Source organism: Neolamprologus brichardi, chromosome 23 (genome assembly GCF_056152115.1).
Source record: "Neolamprologus brichardi isolate AB-2024 chromosome 23, ASM5615211v1, whole genome shotgun sequence".
Taxonomy (NCBI): domain Eukaryota; kingdom Metazoa; phylum Chordata; class Actinopteri; order Cichliformes; family Cichlidae; genus Neolamprologus; species Neolamprologus brichardi.
Genome location: NC_142125.1, coordinates 24,290,300 through 24,310,482, shown reverse-complemented (window position 1 = coordinate 24,310,482; position 20,183 = coordinate 24,290,300). Strand labels below are relative to the sequence as shown.

At 39.2% G+C, this 20,183-nt stretch overlaps 2 protein-coding genes across 2 annotated transcripts in view; both read right to left on the bottom strand.

Moving 5' to 3' along the window:
• Positions 1-337: 337 nt before the first annotated feature.
• arl4ca (ARF like GTPase 4Ca) lies at positions 338-4,001 on the bottom strand. Its single transcript, XM_006792852.3, has one exon. The coding sequence runs from the start codon at positions 3,602-3,604 to the stop codon at positions 3,020-3,022; it is 585 nt and encodes a 194-aa protein (XP_006792915.1). The 5' UTR covers positions 3,605-4,001; the 3' UTR covers positions 338-3,019.
• Positions 4,002-15,554: 11,553 nt separating this feature from the next.
• The window catches only part of LOC102783406 (SH3 domain-binding protein 4-A), a 42,344-nt gene continuing 37,715 nt past the window's right edge, over positions 15,555-20,183 (bottom strand). Inside the window, exons 4-5 of the mRNA XM_035908652.2 lie at positions 19,372-19,560; positions 15,555-18,510 (exon numbers count right to left, since the gene is read on the bottom strand). Coding sequence (XP_035764545.2) covers positions 18,286-18,510; positions 19,372-19,560 — 414 coding nt within the window. The 3' untranslated portion in view covers positions 15,555-18,285. The remainder of the gene's footprint in view (positions 18,511-19,371; positions 19,561-20,183) is intronic.

Below are 20,183 nucleotides of genomic sequence, written 5' to 3'. Positions count from 1 at the left end.
GAAGTGGCCAATGAGTGTTGTTTTTGTTGACTTTATAGTTTATTTATATTTTTAAATTTACACACCATTAGCATTGTTAGTAGTAAAAAGGTAAAAACCTTGAAACAATATCAGGCTGCTCAAAAAGAGAGCAACTACCTAAATCTGAGTTTAAATCAGGAAGCACAACAGCAGTAAAACGTGCAAAGGCCGTGAAGTTTTACTGCAGATATACAGCCTTTAAATTATATTTTTTAGCTGGGAGCTGCTGGGATTTTCCCACCCTGATTAAAACTTTGGAAACCAAACACAAGTCAAACAACACACAAGTTGAATTACAAAGAGTTTAATCCCAAAAATACTTTTTCCTTTTTTCCTGTTTTGGCTTGTAATACATAGTTTGGTCTTGCTGTATCGTGGCTGTAACACTATAGTACTGTATCATTTACATTGTCTGAAGTAGTGGCTGTCATGCAATGTTGGACACAGCACGACTTAGCAGAAAGATGCCACGTTCACATCAGAAATCCTGACTGTAAAAAAAAAAAGAAATCAAGAAAGAAAACAAGGTAACATTCATGTCTTCCCACTTGAGCTACAGGTATGACAACAGTCACCTCTACAGTGTGACTAAGGTTCGACAGTTTGTTTACTTTGTAGACATCAAGCTGCAGCACAATAATACTGCTTCATCTCTTCTTGTCTTTCATTGTGAATGTGGCATCAGAGAACAGTCTGTACAAGACATTCAACAGTCTTGTCATTTAAGACCAAATGCTAATGTCAGTGACTTTTTATGGGCTCCTCAGCAAGTTGGCTGTCAGGTATGTGAAACATGTTGATGTTAAGCTTTATGGTTATTTGTCACTCTGTAAAATATTTTATGAGCAGCTGAACAGGTTCCAGCCTGTTGGTTTGTTTCACTTCTTCACTGTGACAGGAAGACACTCGGCTTCTCGACTGTCCACCCATTGTGACCTCAGGGAATTTTGACAAAGCTGCTAGCATCACACAGGTTGTCCTCTGCTGTGTGCTGGACGGCAAAAGCCAACAGTGCTGTTCAACACAGCTTTATCAAACTTTGTGGTTTTTTGTTAGTTTGTCTTTTTATAATTTCCTGTTTTTTTAATTTTATTTTACATGGCATTTGGTGACTAAAAATAATATTGATTTGGGATAAAATATCACATCTCAATTAGGGCTGTTTGACTACGGGGGAAAAACAATTCCAGATCAGCAGAGCTGAGTTGACATTTTGAATTAGCTCAAAATGTCAAGTTATTTTCTCAGTTTTGAGTTATTTTGAGTTTTAGTTTTGAGTTATTATATTTGAGTTAAAATTTTGACTTTGTATGGCTGTTATTAGTATCGCTGTTATTTAAAACAACAACATTGGGACTTTTAAAACATTCTGCGCTTGAGGAACAAAAATTGTATTTGTTTTTTCCAAACAGCTGACTAAAAATATCCATTCCTGTGATATCAATGCCAAATTGTGGCATCTCCAAAATACCAGCAGCTTTGACAAGATGTAGATTTTTGGCACCTTGGGGATGAAAACAGGCTCTGAACACGTGTCCTTTCACTGCCAGGAGGTTGAATCAGTCTGGGATGCACTCATAACACTTCTCAAGCACTCTGAGGGGCAGCTGGTTTGCTTTAGAGCAACTACAGCAACTAAAAATGACTCTATATGCTGATGACTATGTCATGTTTTGGTGTAAGATTTCTGATGGGGGTTTGATTAATTGGTTGTGTAATGTCCCTTCCATTCAGCATTATTAGCTATAACTAAATTTAAGTTTGAGAATTTAAGAGAGAATTTTGTGTGAAAAGTAAGAGTAGATGGACACACAAATAATATAATCAGTGTTTGCTGTATTTACCAGCCAACACTACCAACAGTTATATTAATCTGAAATGTCCAGTTTTTATTAGGTAAAATTAATCTTGAAGTTTAGCAAATATTACATATAATGGCTTAAATGGACCCACAGTGTCCATGTGCAACTCTTGTACCATCAAGCCGTATTATTCTTGCGGCAATATTGCATTAAATACATAAAACAGTTGCATATATAGCTGAAAAAAGTTGAACTGTTAAAAATAGGGAAAAAACAGATGCAGCATTAGTAAAATTCTCCAAAACAGATCAAATCAGCTTGTCACAGAGCAGAAGGCCTTCAATTTGACTTCCAGAGGAGGGATAATCAAAGGTGGTTCCACTGAGGAAGACACAGAAAACGAGCAAGATGAGGGATGAGGAAGAACTGATTTCATATAGCTCAAATGGATTCTATATAACATAGTTTATTTAATTATTTTCCTCCTAAGCCAGTCATACCAGGTATATATATATCTCAGTTTGGCAGGAAAGGCTGTAAAAAACAACAACAACAAAAAACCCACCAAAGCAGAGTTTCTGTGTCATCTCTTGGGAATCATCTTTGGTGTAACACCACCTCGCAGCTCTAAACACTGATCTGTGCATGAGTGCATCCCTAATCACATTTACAGCAGCCTTCTCACATCTGTGCACAGCACAGCAACAGGGAGCTCTGCCAGTGGATCAATACACTTTATAAAACATCTCCGCTACAATACACACATCCCCAATGAAACAGTCCTATTAATACTCCTCCATCAGGGAGAGTGCAGCGAGAGCCACAGTGTGCACACACACAACTGCCTGTGAAGAACATTAAAACAGTCATCTACCAAGGTAAACAATCAATATTCTTCCCATGAATCTGACTTTAATATGACTTTTTTTTTGGTAAAATTTATACTATTCATGATTATACTATATAGATTTCATCTGCAAATACGCATTCCTACAGGAAAGTATGGATGCTAATGAGTTTATATGATATGCATTTCCAGCTCATTTTGCATCTCTATGAGTATATTTTCCTCCTATATGGAGACTTGCAGTGTTTCTGTGGTGTTTTTTCTTCTTTCTTTTTTTGTTTAATCCATCCTGTTTCTATAGATGGGATGCGTCATAGTTTATTAGCCATCATCCAGCCAAAGCCTGGTATCACTGCTTCTTTTTCTTCTGCTTCAGTGACTTCCTCCTCTTCACGATCATCTCATACAGCTTGTCCATGCCCTCGTCCAGTCCCTCTCCGATGATGGCGCAGGCCGGCTGGACGTGGTACGGTGTTGAGGGGCTCAGCTCCGCCAGAGCGAGCTGCCTCTCGATCTCCCCGACGTCCAGAGCCCGGGGCAGGTCCTGCTTGTTGGCGATGACCAGCAGCGGGGTCCCCTGGTTCTCGGCGAACCGGGTGATCTTGTGCAGCTCGGTGCGAGCCTCCTCCAGCCTCTCGGTGTCCACAGAGTCTACCACGTACACGATGCCGTCCGTGCAGCGGCTGTAAGGCTTCCACAGGGGCCGCAGCTTCTCCTGGCCCCCGACGTCCCAAAAGTGACAGCTGATGCCCCTAGAGGCCCCCGCGCCGCCCAGCCGGATCCTCTCCGTGTTGAAGCCGATGGTGGGCACCGTGTTGACGAACTCGTTGAATTTGAGCCGGTAGAGGACGGTGGTTTTGCCCGCAGAGTCCAAGCCGAGCATGACTATGTGCAGGGACTGGAAGGCAGCCAGATTGGAGAAACTATTCCCCATGTCTGCAGGCTGGGGAGGAGAGACAGCGTGCACTCCCACAGCCCCACAGCAGCCAGCGAGATCACCGCAGGGGACGCTTAAAGGTCCCGGGAGTGAGCCATCGTGGGTTATTAAAACGCGTAAAAATTACAACGGCTTCTCTTCTCTCAGCAGAAGTTGGGGGCACAGCCCCTCGTTGCGCGGCGGCACTCCGGCAGCAAGAAACGCCGCAGCATCCCTGGACTCACTCCAACTGCATCTGCCCTCCACAAATTGTCAAATCACAGCACGTACAGCGGCTGCATGCACTCTCGCGCACCACACTCGTCTCCGCATCTGGCCGCTTGTCTCCGAGCAGCTGCCTTCATGTAGTGGCACACAACACACGCACGAAGTGATGGAGCGTGACGCGTGGATCAGCCACTGAACGCTGCCATGGAGAGACGCGTCAAGTCAGACAGGAAAAACACATTAAAATCTGGCTTCCGGTTACGCGAAAGGGCTTTAAAAAATAAAAGCCTTTCACATTCGTGAGAGCAAACCTGCCAGCGGGGTGGATAAAGGATCTTACTATGAAAGGTGTTCAGTCGCCTTTCCTCTGCGCAGGGAGGCGTCCTCAGCTGTGAGACTCTGACACCTGGTGGTAAAAATGCGCAACTACAAGCAGCTGTGACTTCATGAGTGCAAATATAAAGATACACTAATTGTAAGATAGTATATATTAATATAAACATATATCAAAAATGGTTTCCTCCAGCCTGCAGTCAGCTTGTAATTTAAGTGACTGCCACTGGCGCCATAAAACAAAAGAAAGAAGAAGGCAAATAAAGCCTGGGATTAGATGGAAAGGATGGACAGTGAGTCAATATCGACCAAATATTACCCAGCACAGCTTGAAGTCATCAAACATGGCCATTAAATTTGGAAACATCTAGAATGAAGCATCAGCAGGCCCCAACAGACGGACTCAAAGAGAAGCAGCTAAAAGTTATTCCAAGCAGTCAGTAATTAGTTTCAACCAAAAGCAACACTCACATGGAGCAGGATTCATCTTCACTGTGTGTTTGAGCAGTGGTTCCAAACAGGTGTTCAACTCATTTCTTTATATGTTTCTAGGAAAACGGGAAATAGGTGGAGCGACTTATTGAAAAATGTGCAAATATACATGGAAACACAGCATACTAGGCAATTCTAACATGTTTGAAAGCCAATATTTGGTATGGTCAAAGGAGCTTGCAAAGAAAAACGTCTGGACTTCTTTAAGTTGCTTGAAGACGTTTCACCTTTCATCTGAAAAGCTTCTTCAGTTCTGACTACAATGACCTGGATGACTGAGAACCTTCACAGAAATATTTGGTATGATCACCTTTAGTCTCCCACTAGATGTAGATGACCAACTTCTTTAGTACATTAGCAAGGAAAGCTGCGTCGATGATGGAGCGGGGATGTCAGTGCTAACCATCTAATAAAACAGTCACGCTGACCAGATGACGGCTCAGCAGCAATTTCAGATTAGCATCTGTGACAATGACTGAATGTAATATGTTCAGCCAGCTGTTTTGCTTTAAAAAAAAATCAAGAAGCAGGCCTGTTTTCTTTAAAAATTCAGAGATACGTGGTCCTCACAGGACAGCCCCTACAAATGTAAGTAACGGAATATAGAGTACTTAAAACGAGATCCACCTTTAACATATGCAGCAGTTAAACACCTGCAGCAAATGTTTTCTCAAAATCCTGGACTCCGTTTTGTACTCACCTTGAGAAAGCTCACGTTGTATAAACATGTACCATGGCACTGCAATTTCCCTGTTTATTACATATTCATGACATTTAATTCATTATGGATACTGGTAGTTTCTAATTTTAATGTTTTTTTTTCTTTTTTTCTTTTGTCTTTATTGATTATTATTATTGTGCTATTTCTTGTCCTATCATCTCAGCGCCTGAGCTGTATTTGTTTGTTGATGGGGTTTTCTATGCTGAAAAAATTAAAATAAAATATTGAAAAAAACAAACCCCCATATGCAGCAGTTACAGTAAAACATTTAAATAAATAAATAATTTAACAGTGATGAGGAAGATTGTTCTGCAGAATTATTATTATTATTATTTTTAATCTATGCACAAATTTTCCAATAAATAAATCCAAAGTTTCATTGATTAATTTTTGTTGAAATGCTGAGTGACATACAGATGTGTAGTGTTCAATATAGAGTTATAGTTATGGAAGGAAAAATTCACCAAAAATGTTCCAAAACAGTTTCCTCTCGCTTTTTGTTTATGTATATCAGCTCTTAACTAAATCATAAACTATGGTTTAAAGAAACAACTAAAAGCAAAATTTAATGTAATTTCATCATTTAGATGTAATCGTCTTTATACATGTTACTACGCAATAATAAATAATATCATCAATAAAATAAAATCATCAATCATTGCAAAGAATATTGGGACGTTGATAAGGTTTTTTCTTAGATTTAAGTATTGGAGAGCCAAACGTGAACACTGCACTGGATGTTCTGGCGTCTTAAAAATATAAAGAGGTTGAAAACTGCCAAAATAATAATAATAATAATAATGAAAAACAAAGAATCAATGCTATTAAATGCATAAAAAATAAAAATAAATAAATGTAAACAAGAGTTATTCTATATGTCTCAGTTTTCTTTCTTTCTTTTATCTGCATCTGTATTGATTATTTCATTTATTAATTCTGAGTGATTTATTTGTTTATTTCCTTGTTTATTTAATTGTTTACATTTTTCAATTTTGGCAGCTTTGGTATTCCATAAGAAAATACAAGACGCACCTCATCAAACAACATAAACATGCCTTGTCAGATTGCTTAACATGATTCTGAAATTTTTGTGGTTTGCAGGTAAAATTATTTTTACATTGTTCATGTTGGAGGGAATGCAGACTCTGACTCAGATTCTGGTTTGGAGCAGGTCTGGGATCTGTAACAGAACTGACACCTGATTGGTTTACACTAATGATCTAACTCTATGCTGTCTTTAATTCATCTGTAAAACTAAATGAACATTAAAAGTCGTCCCAGGATAACAGAAAATAATAATGTGCCTTTTAAGCAACAATAATCCAGAATTAATGCTCCTTTAATATTCTCCTGTCTTCATTACATTTTGGCTTTTTTATGCTATAGAATAAACCCATTGTCCCCATAAACTTTGTTACATACATGTGTTGCTGGTGTTAAAAGTATAAGACATGTGATCATTTAACATGTGTACCACTAGATGGCAGCACAGTTTCTCATTGGAGTACCAGCAGTTTTCTGTAGTCAGAGGAAACGTTTGCAAACACACACAAAAAAAATCAAACTGCTGTTCTTTTTCTTCACGACAGTCCAAATCTAAGCTGCTTTTTTTCAGGAAAAAATGTAAGCTTAGCAAAGTAAGTATTTTAATTCACATAAAAAATCTTATCCTCCATTCAAAGCTTCTAACAAACACTCAGACTGACATTGTGTTAGTGACACATCTTTTCAAAGCTCAAAAAGAGTCCCCCAACCTGTTGATCTTAATTTTCATAGTCTAAAGTTTTTACGTATCATGGTCAGTATTGTGACAGCCCTATATGTGATGGACTCAACTCGACTAAATAAGAAGCATTAACAGTCCATTGTTACTTTAAGATGTAAAGTTTAATTTGTTTGGGTAAATTAAAAGCTTCCTCGAGCGCAGCTGGAAAAACCATCGAACGCTCTGATGAAAGTGGCTCCCTCAGAGGGCTGCCTCCGGAAAAGAGCATCAAGAACTGGAGTTCATCAGAGTTACCAGCTTCAGAAAATCACCATCATCAATCCCCGACTAACAGCATCTAAGATTAGAGTCCACATCGAAGCCCAGAGTTCAAGCAGCAGATAGCTCTCAAGATCCATCCATTGGTCCATGTGCCCATTTTCTGCTGCTGTTAGGAGGAGATGGTGTGAATCAGGCCTTCATGGTAGCCAACTGCGGCCAAGGAACAACTACGGAGGGAGTCCAAGAAGCACAAGGAGTGGCATGGATTATGATGAGTCCAAACCTACATCCAGGATGAGGGAGAACTGCATCAGGTGGCCTGGCCTCCACATCCACTAACAAGAGCACTTAGAGAGAGCAGAGAGCTTCCCCTGAAGTGCAAAGGCGATCTAGGATACACTGAAGAGATTACATCTGTCAGCTGCTTGGAAAAACCTCAGAGTCCCCCATATCTATCTATCTATCTATCTAATTATACGAGAGCACAGCATCCCTCCAGATATAAATGACTATAAGTTTGCTTTGTCATGACTGACACTCATGCTTCAGTTTGACTGCAACAAAAAGCGCTCACATTGCATCTTTACAGCACCTGCTGCTGATCGGATATGATCTGATAACAACTCTCATTGTGAGCCTTCATTAAATCCCCGCCCCCCCCGGCACAAATAATTCATCTAATTAGCCAGAAGAAGTGAAAGCAAGTGTGTGTGTGTGCAGCAGCAGTGTTAGCAGAGGGGAAAGAAAGCCAGTCCCTAAACGACAACACAACCTGAGTCATCAAGACCCGACTAATTGTCCTCGCTGTCCTCCTCCTTTATTGATTTCCCTTTTATTACTGCATTCAAGATCAATAAAACGAATTATAAACAGGGTGTGGACACGCCCACGCGCGCACACACACATACACACAGCTTAACTTTATAAGACCACAACTCACTCTAATTGCGCTCCTCTCTCTCTTTCTCTCTCTAACTAGGCTGGATGTCTCTCGCCCACCGCCCACGCCGCCTTCTCATCCATAAAACAAAAGTCTCCCTCTCTGATTTACTTCTCATTTATTCCACCGTCTCCTCGCTGTTCCACAGGTAACAGATGACGAGCTGCAGACAGATGCTGAGAGAGCCTCAAACAAGCTGTTTAACTATCAACTGCCAACTTTCAGAAGAAAAAGAGAAAAAAGAGAAAAAACACATCTATAACTCAGATGATGTAAAATGAATTAGATACATAGGCTGAAGTGATCTACATCTCAGAGGATTTTGAGTCCTTGCAAAAAAGATTTCCTCAAATTAAAGTACTACCAAGATAAAATATGTAAACATGATAAAACTAGGATGCATTGTGGACACATCCAACCTGATCTCTTTAGGCTGCACTGGGAGGCTTTTTGGTTACCCATGACCCAGCAGTGTGAACGTGGCCCTGACCACACTGTAGGACTGCCAACCCAAATGATGTAAACCACTTACACTATACTGCCCAAAGTATTCAGTCACACACCCAAAGGATTGAATTCAGGTGTTGCAATCACTTCCATGGCCACAGGTGTATGAAATGAAGCACCTAAGGCATGCAGATCGCTTCTAGGAACATATGTGAAAGAACGGGTTATTTGAGTTCATCGAGGTTAGCGGGCATTCATTTATGCACAGCTTTCTTAAGGTCCTACCACAGCAATAGTCAGGTTCAGGTCTGGACTTTGACTGGGTCATTGTTCTGTTTCATGACCAGGCCAAGCTTTAGAAGTCAGACAGATGTCCTCACATTTGACTCTAGAATACTTTGGTATACAGAGGAGTTCATGGTTGACTCAGTGACGTCAAGGTGCCCAAATCATGAGCTCTCCACCACTGTGCTGACAGCTGGTACGAGGTGTTTGTGCTGATATGTTGAGTTTGGTTTTCCATGATGACCAAACATCACCACTTTGGTCTCGTCTGTCCAAAGGACATCATTCCTGAAGTCTTGTGTTTTGTTCAGATGCAGCATTACAAACCGAGCTGCCGTGTTCTTTTTAAATAGAAGCGGCTTTCTCCTGCAACCCTTTCAAACAAATTTCTTCAGTCCACATTTAATTGTGATGTCATGAACTTTAACATGTAACATGCTAACTCAGGCCTGTAAAGTCTGCAGTTTTTCTGAGGGTGAGTTTTCTGTGATGTCCACTCCTGGGAAGATTGTGATATTGTGTTAACGGATACCTAAATGTTCCAGAGCAGCACACTGCCAAAACGTTTGCTTTTACAGATACCCTCTTATAGTTTTGTTTACATATTCGACAAATGAGCTGGTAGATAATATCCTCACCAGGAGTAAAATCTGATAATTTTAAAGGGCAGAAGGGAGCAGTTATAGTCAGTAAAAATACATCTTTCTTCTTTCCTACCAAGCCTTATTTTCCTCCACATAAAATAACATGGAGCTGTTGCTGCTGACCACTGCTGCTTTCATCTCCTCTTCACTCAGAGGAAAAAAGGTACCTGTTTTTGCTGTATGAAGTGGATAAGGTGGTAGGTTACAGGCTTTAAAGCAGGTAGCTACGGCAAAACCACTCCCCCCAAAAAAGACCATGAAATGTAAAATTGACATGTTTATGGAGATGAGCAGCTAGTAGATGGATTTTTTAGGCGTATTCTTTGTAGCAGATTTTTCTTATCTACAATAATTATGCTTAACCTTGTAAATTCTAAATTATAATTCCTTATTATTCTGTCTCTCAGGTGTAGAGGGTCCACCTTACAAACATGTGTGCACTTCCTTAAAAGTGAAGTCCTGTGGGTTTGTGTTCATAGAAAGGAGTCGAGCTGCTCTAGTTTTCAGCACCCAGGTGCCAAAATGTACAGGCAATCAAAATTTTCACCTGCTACTTTGATAAAGAGGAAGGCCCCTTTTTACTCTTTGCTTCAGCCTGAAAGAAAAGAAGGCGCACGGCTCTGTTTATCTTTAGCTTGATAAGTTCTTACAGCTTGCAGCACATCAGAGACACTGAAGCTCTGATAATCACCGCTGAGGCTTCTACATCTGCGGCTCCCCTGCATCCAGCGTGCAGCCAAAGGCCCAAGACGTGAGAAAGAGCAGATGAAGGGAGTTTTGCTTTGCATTTCTCTTTATCTTTCAAGGGCTCTTTATGTTCGTCAGGCCAATGAGGTGAAACCAGCCTGGCCTGTTTCCACATGTCCTCCAGAAACCTCCGAAAAGGAACGGCAGATGAAACAGAGCGGCGGCTCGTCCCTGAGCTTTTCATCTCGCCACCTGTTCTGCATTTTCAAAAGCTGCTCCAAGCAGGCCAATTTGTCTGGAATTAACAAAGGGAAGGGAAGATCTCTTGCTTATAGCGTACATCTCTGTTCCTCTGTTTTTCCAGACCAGGGCAATAACACCGGCTTTTAAACCTCACAGGATGATGGCAGATTATTGTTTAGGATATGTTTCAGGTGATAGAAACACTCTGATCTGCTTTCATTTCCCTGAAGATGATTAAGTTTTTACATTTAAGCTTATCTCCCTTTAAACGTGTTTTTGTACAAAGGCGATGTAGAAACATTATCTCACAGATTCAGGTTAAATTTGCACTTTTTAATAAGCAGTTCAGACCGTACATGGTACGAGCACATGGATTCAGGGCATGAACAGTGTGCTGCATAAATAAGGTTAGTCACTAGAGCATTACTATCTTGTACTGTGCCTTGTATCCAGCCTTCCAGTTCAACCGTTACGTATCTTAGACTCTGTCTCTTTAAGGAGCCCTCCCCAAAAGCCCACTTTCTTTTGATTAGACAAATTTCAGCAGCCTGCAGAGGGGCAACAATTGATGCTAAATGTAGCTAATTGTAAGAAATACTATATATATATATATATATATTGTGTGTATGTATGTGTATATATATATATGTATATATATATACACATACACACAACAAGATAAGAGTCTTAACTTTTCTAATGCTGCTGTATCAATTATTCATGTACTCTAAATAGAATTATCAGCTACATCTGCAGCATCTCTGATCCTTACAGACATTTATATATCATTTCGATACATTTCTTTGGTTGCCCAGCAACAGTTGTACTGCTTTATGTCATTTTTGTCCACAGCTGCCTGCAACTGAGAGACAAAAACTTGCAAAATGCCACCACATACAACTTGCTCAGCAGCAAACTGACATTGTGAGGGACTAGGTAGTAAGTATAGGAAACCTAAAGAAGTTGATATTTCCTTTAGAAGTTTAGTGGAAACCAAAAACACAGGAAAAAGTAAGGAAAGTGTATTTACAAAGTAATTTTCCAGTACAAAAGTCACAAAATATATGTAAATATAAATAAATTAAAAGGCAAAAAGACAACAATTAAAACAGTTTAAATGGAGTTTAAAGCTAACTAAAAGCTAACTTACACAGGTGGGTATTAAGCTTCTTCTTAAAGGTAGCAACAGACAACATAGCAAAGAACAGTTTTTAAATTGTGTCTTTAGCCACTTTGGTATTAGCAGCCTGTTACAAAAATAAATAATTTGCTCCCATTTATTTAGTTGAATCTGTGAAAAATACCAAATATAGCACAGTTTGACAGACATAAAATAATATTTTTACACTAATAAGGGGATTCCTAAAGAGATATTAGCTAAAAACTCACCATATCTCAGCATGGTGTGTAGTTTGTCCTTAAAAAAAACTTAGAAAACTGGACAAGTGCAGGGCATTATCTAAAAGTTATGACCTAAAGAAACAGGAACAAATCCAGCAAAGACCTGACACAGGATGTGGGAGATCCATCTGGACCTCTGCAATGGTTTGGTGCTGCATTTCAGCCAGTGGTGTTGGACCGGACATTGTTCAACACAGAAAAGTACTATCAGATTTTGATCCACCATGAAATATCTGGAAAGCATCTGATTGGCAACAACTTCATCTTTCATCATGACAAAATCATACCTGTATAGAAAAACACACAGTGGAGCACTATCAGCCATGGATTGGCCTCCCCAATCCTCAACCGGGCATCAACATTATTGAAGCAGTGTGGGATCATGCTGACAGAGAACAGAAGGCAGAAACATCCAAAGAAGAGCTTTGAATGTCCTTCAAGAAGCCTTATGCACAGTATTGTATGATGATTTCCATATCAGATTGAGATACAATGCACACTAAATGGACAAAGGTACTGGCCCACACCTCTTAATCATTGAATTCAGGCGTCTTCAGTCTCATGGCTACAGGTGTATAAAATCAAGCCGCTACCCACGCAGTCGGCCTTCACAAACACTTGTAAAAGGATGGGTCGCTTTAAAAACCTCACTGAAGTTCAATGGTTGTACTATAATGGGACGACACTATTACAGCAAGTCAGTTTGTTCAATTTTTTGCCTGCTAGAAAAGTACCATCAGAGTGGTTTTACTGCAAAGTGGAAGTCTTTACGAACCACAGCAACTCAGCCACATAAAGTTACAGAGCGGGGTCACTGCTGAGAGCTGAGGTGTATTAAAGTCACCAACGCTCTGCTGACTCAGTAACTGCACAGCTTCAAAACTCCTCTGTCATAACATCAGGCCCAAGAGTGTTGCCTATATAGTGTTTTTAACACCATCTATCTTCAGAAAAAAGTAAACATCAAGAATTAGGCTCATTGCGTGGTTAATTAAACCAATGCAGATGAAGGAAAACTGCTGAGTGAGTAAAAAGCTCAAATTTTAATTAAAAAGATTTGGTTGGTTTCAAATAAGACAAATAACACAAAATATTCCCTATAATGACAAATGAATCCTGGGTTACTTTCTACTACTCCAGCACATAAGAGCCAGATGTTGTAACAACTAGCAGACAACCTGTGAGCCAATCAGATGGCAGCAGTATCACAATAAAAGCAGAGTTCTTTGCAGGCAAAAATGTATTGCTGTGTGTTTTCCCTAAAACACACAGAAAGAGCATTTTACAGTCTATAATTCTTCTCTCCTGTGGCATTAAAGAAAAAACGAATTAAAGTTTTTCTTTTTTTCTTAGATAAAATAGGACAAAAAGCGCACACATGTACACACACATATTCATGGCCTTGTTGTGAGTTTCGACTTGTATCCAGGAGACGGGTAGGAATGTGAAGGGTGAGTCAGTGAGAGGCAAAGGACGAGACTGTCAAGGTGGCCGGTCCTCTGAGGGAGAATAATTATCTGCTTTAATTAAGTACATTAAACTGTGTGTGTCTGTGTGTGTGTCAAAGGCGGATTATGCTTGGGTGGGTTAAAAGAGCGTGCTCAGAAAGACGTATGCATTCACGTTCAGTGCTTGAGCATGCATGCATCCAGAGTGTGTATCCATGTGTGATATCTGAATGTGTTTTTCTGTGTGTGTGTTTACACGCTGTAATCTGCTGCATTGTCTTTGTGGGCTTCATGATGACAGCGTCACGCAACACTCAACACAATAAACTTTGCATTGCAATGAGAGCTCATGCGCAGAGAGAATCCCAATTGGGGCCGGGTGCAGAAATTCATGAATTCTTTGGTGCATCGCTACAGAATCTCACATTATATATCTCACAATATAGTGAAGTATTTTGGGAAAAAAGTTGGAAAAGGAAATAAATGTTGGGTCTTGCATGTGTTTAATGTCATGGAAGGAGAGAAAAGCACGAGATCTGACAGCCCTAAATCTGTCCATGTTTTGAAATCATGTCTTCTCTGTATGTGTATGTATGTATGTGTATTTAAGAGATAAAAATAGAGTATTATGCTGTCTTTTTCTATTTTTTCGGCCTTATGTGTCAATCAGCATGAGCCATAAGCTCAGGCTTCAGACTGCCATGAATATTCAGATTCCAAAGTTTCTTCTTCTCACCGTCACCTGCTACAGCCACAGAAATCCCACGATGTCGAGACAACTCACAAGCACTAGGTGCTGCCCCTCAGTTGGCTTCCAGAAGGTGATAAATCAGAGGAAAGTGGGCTGTTAGGTAGAGAAGCCTTAAAGAGACAGGAGCGAAAAGAACTAGAGAAGTTAGAGGACTACCTACTGAAAGGTACAGCATAGAATAACACTCAACACTCATAAAGTAACAAAATAACAAATAAAGGCAATCACCTCTGATCGACACCACTTCCTACCCTATCGACGGCACAGTGATATCACTGGGCAGGTCCTTCACTGTGTGTCTGAAGTAGAGATCTAGGTCCTTCATTCTTGTTCTGGTCAAAACTGCTCTCAGTAAATCAAACAATAAAACACTGACATAACTGCACTTGTGAAATAATACGTATTATACTGTGAAATAACTACCACCTCATGTAAGCAATGTTAGCCATTATTAAACAGTCTTTCTGTCTATCTTTAATGTTATTTAGGTTTTGCCTTGTTTTAAATCATTTTTACTGGTTATTATGATCTTTTTCTATTTAGGTATGTCTTTTTTATATTGCTAGGTTGCTACACATCTCTTTGCTGCCATAACATTCAAAATCTTCCAGTTATGCGACAAACAAATGATCTTAACTCTGGAATAAGATAGATACAAAAAACGTGCAGTTTATAGAGCTTGTTGATGTGATTGAGATCCATAACAGTGACCACATCTATAAAAGCAGATATTTTGGAAGTTTCAGGTGTGTGTTAACACAAAGCCACAATCTTCGTGATTGAGAAGTGTCTACTGAACATTGCATACACTTAATTAGCAAAAAAAAAAAAGTTGACAGTACAATTAGAAAAAGACTGATCACATGTGGCTTCTTTTGAACTGAAACAATGTTCTTTGGAAATATAAAAAACCAAAGTGGAAATGTTTGTCCATAATCCAAAGGACCACAGGATATCAGCATAAACATATTCATACCAACTGTCAGCACGGTGGTGGAGGGGTGATGATTTTGCAGTTACAGAGGAGTTCCTGGTTTTGCAGTCATTGAGTCCACCAGGAACACCTTTGTAAACCAAAGTATTCTAGAGTCTAAGTCTGAGGTAATCTGTCTGACAGCTAAAGCCTGGCCCAAACTGGGTCATGCAATCCCAAGCACAGCAGCAAATCTGCAACAAAATGAATGATAAACAATCAAGGTGCTGCAATAGCCCAGTAAAAGTCCAAACCTCAAGCCTAAAGAGCGAGCTTCAGTTATGTCTAAATGCTGTTTTCAGTCTTGCAGAAATCATTTGTGCACACATGAATATAAGTGTAAGTAGAATAACTGTAAGCGTATAAGACTTTCATGTTTTTTCTTCCATTTTTGGTTTTATTGATACTGAACAGAAACACTGAACAGATCTGCAAATTCTCACATGTGATAAAGCATCACTTACAAATGTGTCAATACTCAGTCGGTGTTTGGTACAAATATATAAACTTGCAAATTTTCTGCTCGGAAAACGTTCATATTCTAAACATTGCAGCGGTCACAAAAACATAATGGAGATAGACAAGAAAAGCACAAAACCCGCCAAAAAGCATCAAAGTGGATTGATTATTCGTGCTGAAAGTCACAGAATCAAGAACATTTGAAAAGACAAAAAAAACGAATAAAAACTAAATAAAAGCTTTAAAAATATATTTCTGATGGTTTAGTTTGTCTAGTTCTTTTAATGAAAACAAACACATTTGACATTTTTGTGTAACTAATAAAGAGTATGGGGTTAGGACGTGAGAATGCACTGAAACATTTTCAGCCATCTGAAAAAAACAAGCAAACATTCTGAAAATACAAGTATTCTGGATTTCAGTAAGGTTAACAAATAAAGGAAAATGCATTTCACTTTAATTTTCACAAGTCTCAATTAATGAAACTATTTGTATTTGCAGCCATGTTACATGTTGAAAACTGAATTTGCTAATCTATGCTAGCTAGCAAACTAATGCTATCCGCTGAAATGACTAGAGCTCCAAAACAAAATTCAGCTGTCATTCTCGGCCCCTAAGCCTTTTTCTTTTTCAATTAGTGTACTCGTAGTAGTGTTGGTAGTGTTTAAGTTAGAGAACAGTGTAAGTTTCATCTTGCGTCCCTGTGGTAAATTAGCTTAACGTTGGCTCTGTAAGTAACATATCACATAATTCTGTCAACTAGCCAAACTTTACTAACACTCCAAACATTTCTGGTATTTAGTTTTCTTTTATTGTTTAGGTCAATAGCCATAGCAGTTCAGTTTTTTTAAAGAAATACTTCAGTCAGAACATGAACATCTCCAGATAGGAACTAGCCAACTAGCTAACTTTCTCTTATATCTTCCAGTTCCAGTAAACTTTGCATCTTCTTCATGGATGCCTAGTAATGAAAACCTAACTACCACACATTGGAAAACAGTCCCACTGAGTACTGGAGCTGAAAGTAATCGGATGTCTTTAACTCTCAATGCTGCTTAAGCATTTGGACCAAAAAATAGCTGACCAAAAAATAGCTGGTGATGTGAGAGTAAACAAACAGATACTGTTTCCCAGTTGACTGGATTTTAACACTGAACTAACATTGCAATTTGGTTTTGGAATTCAAAATTAATAATGCATCCCTTTGTCAAAATGCAGCATGCTAACATTGTTAGCTAACTGTATTGGCGAATGATTGCTGGAGGTTGCCGGCAGTCATAAGGTGAAATTAAGCTACAAAGATGTAAACAGTGCTTCACCAAAAAATCTCCTTGTCATTGCTTTGATTACTAGCAAATTGTTGTGTCTTCGTCTAGTTTGGATGGAAGATACTGGATTGTCTTTACTTGCCAAGTGCCAGCAAAACTGTGAAAAGTATCATACAAACTAGAAATAGAGACCTTTGTAATATGTTGGCTTGCTCAGTAAATCTTTTACTTTGGGAAGTGTTTGCAGACAAGTAGATGTCTTCCATGCAAACTACAGGTGACTGCTGTAGTGACCCAAGCAATTTCAAGGAGTTTTTTGTACAGTATGCTCTTTGGGATCAATTTCATCTAGTGATATTGAGCAACTAAATCTTTAGTTTGTTATTTAAGTGGAGTCCACCAAGAATAAATCTAAACTAAGAAAAACAAATGTTTATGTAAGTATAAAAATTACTTGCATTAACAGATGTACTGCAGCTTTACTACATAGACAGTCCCTGTCAGCAAGCTAATAGTTTTTGGCAAGCTAATCACTGGCAATTCTTGTACTGTTTTAATATATGAAACTTTTTCTCATTTATTTTGATTAAAGAACTTTTTTTAATAATTAAAAATGCTTGTGAGATAAAGTCAAATGAACAAAAATGGCCACGACAAATGGAGGAAAAATCGGTGTATGTATGAAAGTTGAGATAATAAGCACACTCGGTTCTGTAGGAAGGTCAGATCAACATATAAGGAGGTGGAAATGTCACTGTACTGCAGCGATGAGGAGTGATGCTGTCCTGAGGGTGAAGCAAGGAAATATACAGTGACAGAAAAACATTGGACAGAAGCCTGAAAATGCCATTTACTGAAGCATAAGGGGAAGCTGAGAAGAACACAGAAAAAAGCAGCATGTAATTCTGAAAGCCATCAAAACGTAGTTGAAAGGACAAAGTGTGAGGTAGAAAAGAGATTAAGAAGAATATCGGAAAGAAAAGCAGAAACAACATAAGAGGTAGAGAACACAAGAAAGGGATAGAAAGGGACAACATGATGCTTAAAAAACACAAAGAGCCAGATTATCTATTTTCACAATGTATTTTGAGCCAGAAAGTGGCGTTGCTACTTCTGGTGTGTAACTAATCAAAAACCAATCAGTGCTACTATGATGTGGATGCGAGAGTCCAGACAAGAGAGCAGGATGTACACAGTAGACCTGATGGTCTAGATTCTTCACACTGCCCTAAAACTACACGTTTTTTTTTCTTTCAAAGAAAATATCCACTCCAGACATGTGAGTACCATTCTTTCGACAACTTCCGTTCACGAGTCAACAAAACTCTGGACAGAAATCCCAGAATTGAGCTTTAGTTACTATACCAGCCATCAAATCTTCTGTCACACATTTCACACAGCAAAATCTCCATATCCTGTAGGACAGAAGGCCGCACTGCGAAGGGTATCGAGGCAGTTGACAAGTATAAGTGTGCCCGTTAGGTGCTTCCACCTCTTGGTGATGGGGTTCCTCATCTTGTCCAGGCCAAGGTGGAGCTCCTGGATCACATCTCGGTAGCTATCCCCAACATGGGCGGCCCACGTCAGCAGGAAGTCATAGGCTGGTTTCCACATAGACTAAAGGGTTCAGAGTGGAGATCATGGGAAGTGAAAGAAAATGTCTTTTTAAGAACAAAAGGCAAGAGTTTGCCAAAGACTTACACAAAACAGGTTCATGTAGGGACGGAAATCTCAAACCCATTTAGACCGAACTTTAGCAGGTCTTTGTATTAAAGAGCTGACAGGTTAAAGATGATCTATGTTACACCTTTTCATAAACCACACCTAGTATAGTATTTCGAAGGCTGCTGTGAGCTACTTGTTAGCATTTTGACATAATGTTTTGAGTAGTATTGTGTTTTCTTGAAGAGTTTCTACCCAAGCACAGTAACTCGGACAAATATACTGTTTGTGGCTCACAGGGCAGTTTGATATAAAGACATTTAATATAAAATAGTTTATATATATTTATAAGTGATGTGAGTGTAGATTAAATATGGTCAGGAGCTAGAGGCCATGAGATGCATAGTGATAATTACCGTACCATAAACCTTAAAAGATCTTATATATAAGTCATATAACTTAAAATTCAAGTGTACAAACATGACATGCAAATTTTTAGACACAGTTTAACTCATACAGCATGTAAATTGTGAATAAAAGCTAATAATTAATTTGATAAATCAAAGAAATAAGAAATAAACGTAAAAGTTATCTTTGGTGTTAAAGTAATTCATGTATTGTTGTTGGTACATCCAGGTATACGTCAAGCCAAAACTCCTAAATTCTAATTCAGCAAGCTTTTAATGTTTTGCCCAAAACACAAAAAAACTGGTTGTAGTACATGTGTTAACTTATTGACATGATCCACAGCATTGACAGTGTCCAGTTGTCCAGTAAATAACACTGACTAAGTAACACTGACTAAAGGCCTCTCACCTCGTTATCCAATAGACCATTCTTGTCTCGATGTGGAGCCTCATAAGCCTCCATTTGCTGTTTGGAGACTCGGGCCAGCTTCTCAGCAAGCTCCCTCCACCGGGATGCCACCTCTACTGCTGTAGTCAACAAGACAAAATCCAGGACCAACCTGGCAACCAGACCCTGGCAGTCCATCTTCAGCAATGCCTGATGGGTTAAAGAAATGGTCAGTCAGCATGAGCAAGGAGCAAAGAAAGAAATATCTGCATGTTGACTTGGATGAGATTGGAAGGAATGCATCAATTTAAAATCACTATGTATGCAAAATCTATATGGAGAAAGAATAGGAATGAGAATTTCTATCCATATTTATGTAAATCGTGAAAGTGTTCTGGTAATGATACATTCACAGCACAAATCACTTAATCACTTCAGTATTGTTTCACCGATTGAAAGAAATTTGAGACTTGGCTCTGTCCTGTGAAACAGCAACATCTGTCAAATCAAGCAACATTTCATAGTATTTTCCATATTCAAGGACCCTGTTGGCAGGGTTACCATTTTCAGGATCAATCATTACTGGATAAACACAACCACACTACATAGTTCCACTTGTAGTTCGAGCATAAACATGGTTTAAAATGTCTACGCAAGGTTAGAGGACACATGTCGGGTTTATTCCACTGGAGGTGTTCTGGACACATCCAATCGGCAAGGGATATTCTATAGAGATTATCTAATCTATCCTGAGATAATCTCGACAAGCAGATGGAGAACAAACTGGTAAAAGGACATCTGGACTATTTGTGTAGTGTGCTGCTATAAAGACC